Raw genomic sequence first — 7,239 nt, 5'->3', positions numbered from 1 at the left:
AGACATTTCGGTGGCGCGGTTGGTAGAGACTCAGACTTCTGTTACGAATGTATCAGCCATACCTTGTTCGTATTCTGTCTAGAATTGAATTTTTTCAGTATCGCTGCGCTTCGAGTCGTTACTCCAACTCTCGTGGGCGGGGAGTTGGGGATGTGTGTGCGTGTAAGTTCATAGATCGGACATACGAGCTCTGAACTCTCTTCCGGGAGGGAAATAGCTGTCAATCACGAGTCCAACACGTGATCCAAAAGACCAAGATGAATCACACATACACACACACACGTGAACATGTACACATATAAGCACACACGACGATATCTCCCCTTCCCGTAAAATACAAGTATATAAATACACACATCACCAGATCCAAAGGGAGTCTACACCACCTTCGTACTCCCCACCCTCATGCACGCCTCCCCGGCCTGGTCATCATCACTCAACATCACACAGAGGAGTAAATTAGAGAGAATACAAAGAGCGTGCAGAATTATCTTAGGTGGTCAGTATGAGGGATACGAACACGCCCTCACCACCCTCAGCCTGCCAAGAGTGTCCGACAAGCACAGTGAGGCACCGAGTAAGTTTGGACTGGACCTAATGTTCCACCCACGTCACCGTCACTTCCTCCCACCTGACACTACAACCACCCGCCACGCAAAACGACATTCTAACAAGATCCAACCCATCAGAGCACCGAGGACTGACCGATACAAGAACAGTGCTATTCCACCCATTGTTCGCACAATAAACTCATTATAAAATATAGACTAGGCATATCACTCTTATAATTACTGTTTTACTCATAAAAGTACTCTATTGTATTATTGTCAGTGTATCACTGCTAAACCTATTATTATTATTTTTACACACGCACACACACATGCACACGCATATGTGAACGTGTACACATATAAGCACACACGACGATATCTCCCCTTCCCGCAAAATACAGGTATATAAATACACACACACACACGCACACACACACGTGAACGTGTACACATATAAGCACACACGACGATATCTCCCCTTCCCGTAAAATACAAGTATATAAATACACACACTCACGCACACACACACATACACACACATGTAAACGTGTACACATAAGCACACACGACGATATTTCCCCTTCCCGTAAAATACAAGTATATAAATACACACACACACACACACACACACACACTGATAATAGCAATGAGCTAAAGAGAGAGATAACGGGAGGAAAATATAACAATTGCAGTCTTCCTTAGCGTTTCACAGTTTTCTTCAGTGTTTCACAAAGAGAAAACGGAAGCAGCCAGATGACGTCAGAAGCTGCGCAGAACGGCTCAAACGGTTAGACCTGGTGTATATAGATCTTGTGTGGACCCGGCTTAAAAGGGTGAATTTTTCCCGAAGACTATCTCGCTGAGCTCCCTTCCACCTGGGAGGCGCCCCTTCCCCCTCACCCTCACCCCCTTCCCCTCCCTCTCCCCCTCCCACTCCAACACTTTCGTCAAATATTTCGTCCTCATCCGTAACGATATACATATGAATCTATTTTCCCTGAAAAAATGTACACTCAGGAGTGATTTGATACAGGTCTTTCAGATTCTAAGAGGAACTGACATCAAATGTGACGAAATTTTCACACCGAATGCAAAGCAGGCAAGAAATGGTGGTCTCAAACTGTCAGGAAATAGATTTAATTTGGAAGCGGGTAGAAACAACTTCTCCAACCGTGTAGCAAATGAATGGAGTAAATTTCCTTAAGAGGTGGTGCAATGTAGTATAGTTCGAAATTTTATGATTCATTTAGATAAGCACCTGAGAAATATGCTGTAATGTATACCACACCATTATTAATCATCACCCACCACGCACGTGATCCACATGCTTGTAACAGAGCGAGACTTCCTCTTGCTTACCTTGCATTACCTTGCATTTCCCACGACATGCACCCCTAACACAGCACAATTTGAAGACAAACAAGTATAAATACCTAGTGTCACCAGACACGTATCATAAATCCTTTTATTATAACTGCCCTAGTGTATTACGCATAAACTAACATAGATATAATATACCTAAGAATATCCACCAATTATACTAATAACCCTTATATATCTAAACCGTCCCCAATCCATAGATTAACAAGACTAACGCCCTTGCTTACAGCAACCCTTCTAACCCTATATATTCTATGATACCCATGTAATGAGAGCAGAGCTGGAGTAGGTGAAGAACCTACTGCCAGAGGCTGGGTAGGTCACGAACCTACCGGCCGGAGGTCAGAGCTATCGTGCCCTAGGTCAAGGCCTGGCACTTATTATATTTAGCCCCAATGGGCATCCGATTTGTAGTTTAATCGCAAATGTGTTCCTTTAAAATAAACAACGAAAACTCCCGCTTTGGAGTCTATCTAGCCACATTAAGACTTCCCTACGTATACAACAGGTATACAACTGGTGTCCAGCGGTGCTCTCACCCACACCATATCTTAACGGTTATTCAACCGTACTACACTGATATACACTGGTATACTCCAGGTATACAACTGGTGTCCAGCGGTGCTCTCACCCACACCATATCTTAACGGTTATACCATAACGGTATACACAGGTATACAACAGGTATACAACTGGCGGCAGCAGCGGTTCGCCCACGTACTGAATAGAAGCGCCGTCATCAGCCATACTACACAAGGTTACACAACCAATCCAACTGGCGAGCGGTACTCTATTCCAACCTCCGAAGATACAAGCCTACCTTATACCACGAAACACTGGTTTCACACATGCCTACCACAGAAGGCCGAATACATTCTTCAGTCATTCAAGCCACGCCTACCATTCAGAACATTCAGAAGGAGCAACGGTGGTGAAATCGAACCCATTCGATTTTGAACCACCTGGTGGCAGTACGCTACCATAGTCTCTGTAGACAGATATCTACAGCGACATAGAAGAACCGGTCAACTCTACACCGCACCTCTTCACGACTCCAAACCAAGACGAAAACCCAGGCCGACGAGACACTCGTTCGCCACCCAAACTACCGTCACCAATCTCCGTGAGTATAAACCATAGACTCCCACTAATTCCCCCCTTTTTTATATATAATTCAGGAGCCGGACGAGAAACCGCCTCCACCCCCCCCCTCCATGACCACCCAGACCAGGAGCCTCGCATAGGTTATGGCCCCGACCCGCCTACCCCCACCTCCACCCCTTCCACCCAGACCAGGAGCTTCACAGCACTTGGGCCCGGACCCGCCTAACATACCTGCTCTTCGCATCGGGTCAGCATTCTCGCTACTCGTAACCAACCCCAACCAGCCAACATCACCCACCACCCACCGCCACCCTTGGCTCGAGCTACTCGCGAAAATTGCTTGCCCAAGCAATGTTCCAACACCAGCTAGGAATCCTCACCTCAGCCCACGACAGTCTCACATCCGCCCACGGAACCAACCAGTGCTTCCAGAATTCAGCGCAGACCTGCGTTAAGTACCCCAAATTTATTATTTTATTCTTGTACATCATACACCCATAGTGTATATGCATAAACAAATGTAATAATAATTTTAATTACAATTTTTTAAATGTAAATTAGCTCACGTAGAACTATCTATTAGTTACAATTATAGAAATTCAAAGTCCACGATAAACAAAACCTAATAATCAAAACATCCACTATGTAATTTTAACTTACAAATAATTTTTCAATATTAACGTAGAATTAGAATATCAAAATGTCACTGCGAAGAAATCTCCCAGGCAGTCACCCGAAACATAGTAAATTAAGATAAATCAATATACAACGACAATTCCCAAGATGAACATAACCAACACGTAAATTATTCCCCTTCGGACGCAGGACGTCATGCGATTCGATAGGATAGGTCCTCACGATCATTTCCTTATAAAAAAAATTTTTTTCAAATAACTATAAAAGTACTTCTCTACTTCCTTCCGACCGTGAAGCCCCGGAATAATACACTCAAAACCCCACCCACTCAAACATGATGAATAAACAAAAATATATTAATAGATAAATAAAATAAAATAAATCAACTGCCTTAAATAAATATAAATGAAAAATTTTAGCCAATAACCATTCTCATAAATAACAAACTTGTATAAGTTTATATGTCTATAAAATGTTATATAATAATATGTATTTTTAGCTCTACACAAACTAACATATTAATTAAAAACACACTAACCACTTAGGATGTCATGTCTTCAGTAAGCTATGACTGTAGTGAAATAGTACTATCTCATAGAAAAGAGATTATAAAATAAATTCTCATTGAACAGAGAAACAAGTGTATGGTGAACAGTGAAATTTGTCCTCATTGAAAAGAGATTATACAAGTGTAAAATGTTTTGTACATAGCTTACTGAAAACATTTTAAGATATGATAATATACGTAAAAAATCCCACCTTTTTTTTTACTCATTCAAACATATTTTGTTGATCAATATCACCCACTAGCAAACTTACAAATTATCATATATTAATTATGTATGCCATCCCCACTGTCACGACCTTAACCCAAGGTACGAGGACGTACCTCAAAAAGGTCAGGGAGGCAATGTATACCACACCATTATTAATCATCACCCACCACGCACGTGATCCACATGCTTGTAACAGAGCGAGACTTCCTCTTGCTTACCTTGCATTACCTTGCATTTCCCACGACATGCACCCCTAACACAGCACAATTTGAAGACAAACAAGTATAGATACCTAGTGTCACCAGACACGTATCATAAATCCTTTTATTATAACTGCCCTAGTGTATTACGCATAAACTAACATAGATATAATATACCTAACAATATCCACCAATTATACAACTAACCCTTATATATCTAAACCGTCCCCAATCCATAGATTAACAAGACTAACGCCCTTGCTTACAGCAACCCTTCTAACCCTATATATTCTATGATACCCATGTAATGAGAGCAGAGCTGGAGTAGGTGAAGAACCTACTGCCAGAGGCTGGGTAGGTCACGAACCTACCGGCCGGAGGTCAGAGCTATCGTGCCCTAGGTCAAGGCCTGGCACTTATTATATTTAGCCCCAATGGGCATCCGATTTGTAGTTTAATCGCAAATGTGTTCCTTTAAAATAAACAACGAAAACTCCCGCTTTGGAGTCTATCTAGCCACATTAAGACTTCCCTACGTATACAACAGGTATACAACTGGTGTCCAGCGGTGCTCTCACCCACACCATATCTTAACGGTTATTCAACCGTACTACACTGATATACACTGGTATACTCCAGGTATACAACTGGTGTCCAGCGGTGCTCTCACCCACACCATATCTTAACGGTTATACCATAACGGTATACACAGGTATACAACAGGTATACATGTAATACCTGCCGTTTTTATTTCATTTTATATATTCATTTATCATTATTTTAGTTATCATCATCTATGTTTATTTGTTGTTATTTATCATTTATTATAAATCATTATTATTTTTGTTTATTATTTATCACTATTTGTTTCTTTTATCTACTTGTTTATTCATTTGTTTATCTGTTTATCTTTTCCACTTCCGACCTAGCTATGGTCCAAAAGCTCTCTTGGCATGCTCCGCCTTTGTCATCCTTTGTAATCTTGTCGCATTGTTAAACCAATCATTATATCATAATTCTTGACAAAGTTTTGATTGAACAAACACCGGACGGTTTGATCCACTGAAAGCACCTAAAGACTAAAGACGGAGGCATAAGTTGGGTTAGGTTTGGAAATGTTAGTTTGGATAAAGTTGGATTATGTTGTGTTTGGTCGAGTTATGTTGGGTAAGGCTTGCGTTATTAGGGTAAGGTTAGGTTGTGCTATATTAGGTCAAGTTCGCTTCTTTCCGAGACGCCTTTCATCCCGACATAAAACTCCGCCTTGGAATGGGGTAAAACCGTAAATTTACAGAGAAACGAAAGAGATGGCGGAAGTCGGAGGAAAGAATCGGATTTTTTTTTTCTAAATGCTGCGTTCGTTCTTCACACGAGGCTCCCCTCCCCCTTTCAGTAAAGTTACGTTCTTCAAGAGAATAAAATCCTCTTTCCCCACAAAAAAAAAATCGCCGAGTGTTTCAAATCCCAACCCCGCTGAATAAAAACGTCTGATGCTAGGGAGAATGAAGTCTGCAAAGAACGCAGTCGTAATGAATGGGTCAGAAAACGCGCACAGACAACGACCTTTCCCATTCACGCAACTGCCGAATTACGAATCTTTCATCTCGACGGGAGCCACAGCCTGAGATGCCCATTTGCACCAGATAAATTGCAGGTTAACTTTTGCGGCATCGGTGGTATCGACCGAGTATGATGCCGGCCACTTAATTTCCAATTTTCTATAGTTAGTACTGAGTGAACTTGTATTGGGCATTCTTTGTTATGCATGAGATTCTTTGGAAACTGTTCGAGACATCTGTCTGGCTATATATGCAGCAAGACACTTGTACAAATTATAAACTGACCAGAAATCCCATTAAAACCTATCATAACTAATTTACAAAACGCATCTTACACATTCTATTTTCCTTAAAGAAAATCAGATTTATGAAAGAGTATGGAAACATAAACGTCACATATGTTTTTTTTTTTCATTAATCAACTCAATAAGATTTTTACTATATGCAAGTCCTCCGTGGCGGATGCAGATGACCTCAAAACGTGTAGATCATCTGACGAACGTTGGCAACTGCAGACCCCGTTCACAGTTGAAGAGAGGCTGATCGATGGTGATCCATAAAAGAGATCAAATTGATGAAGAGGTAATAAAAAAAAGTCCCAATTTCCTCCATAATTTCAAATGCATTTAACCTTGGACTTCGATTCGGTTCATCTGAAAATTGACAAAGAGATCGGCGGTGACTACTCTGCTTCAGATCCACTCTTTCTTCGGGGAACCTTGAGTGACCCTCTCCACACTATCCAGACTTTTTTTCTTTTTCCTGCTGTCGCCAGACAACTCTCTCTACTACCGTAGCCCCCTCTCAGTATTAAAGGCGTCAGAACCTTTCTTGATTAATCCTTTCCATGCCAGGTGGCACATTTCCTTTCACTCTGATCACTCCCCCTACCCGAAGTCTTTTGAATCATCCCCGTAGAAACCCCTCCACTGGGAAGCGAAGGTGTTAACGAAGGGAATGAACTTTTGTGATTTGGATTTTATTTCTTTTTGTTGGTCAGGTTTCGACAAATGTCATTTCGGTCTTACGTTGC

At 41.5% G+C, this 7,239-nt stretch overlaps 1 protein-coding gene across 2 annotated transcripts; it reads left to right on the top strand.

Moving 5' to 3' along the window:
* Positions 1-2,104: 2,104 nt before the first annotated feature.
* LOC143032167 (uncharacterized) lies at positions 2,105-5,144 on the top strand. 2 transcript variants are annotated; one of them, XM_076196636.1, is made up of 2 exons: positions 2,105-2,439; positions 2,616-5,144. In XM_076196636.1, exon 2 carries the CDS (start codon positions 3,179-3,181, stop codon positions 3,488-3,490), a length of 312 nt encoding a protein of 103 aa, XP_076052751.1. In that variant the 5' UTR covers positions 2,105-2,439; positions 2,616-3,178; the 3' UTR covers positions 3,491-5,144. The 2 variants fall into 2 exon arrangements, with proteins under 2 accessions (XP_076052751.1, XP_076052755.1); XM_076196640.1 differs by having other exon boundaries at positions 2,532-5,144.
* The last annotated feature ends 2,095 nt before the right edge of the window (positions 5,145-7,239 follow it).

The sequence above is a fragment of the Oratosquilla oratoria genome, chromosome 1, assembly GCF_046742065.1.
Source record: "Oratosquilla oratoria isolate Oo_2021 chromosome 1, ASM4674206v1, whole genome shotgun sequence".
NCBI classification, from domain to species: Eukaryota; Metazoa; Arthropoda; class Malacostraca; order Stomatopoda; family Squillidae; genus Oratosquilla; species Oratosquilla oratoria.
Note: the sequence above shows the minus strand (reverse complement) of the source record. Positions and strands in the feature narration are given on the sequence as shown.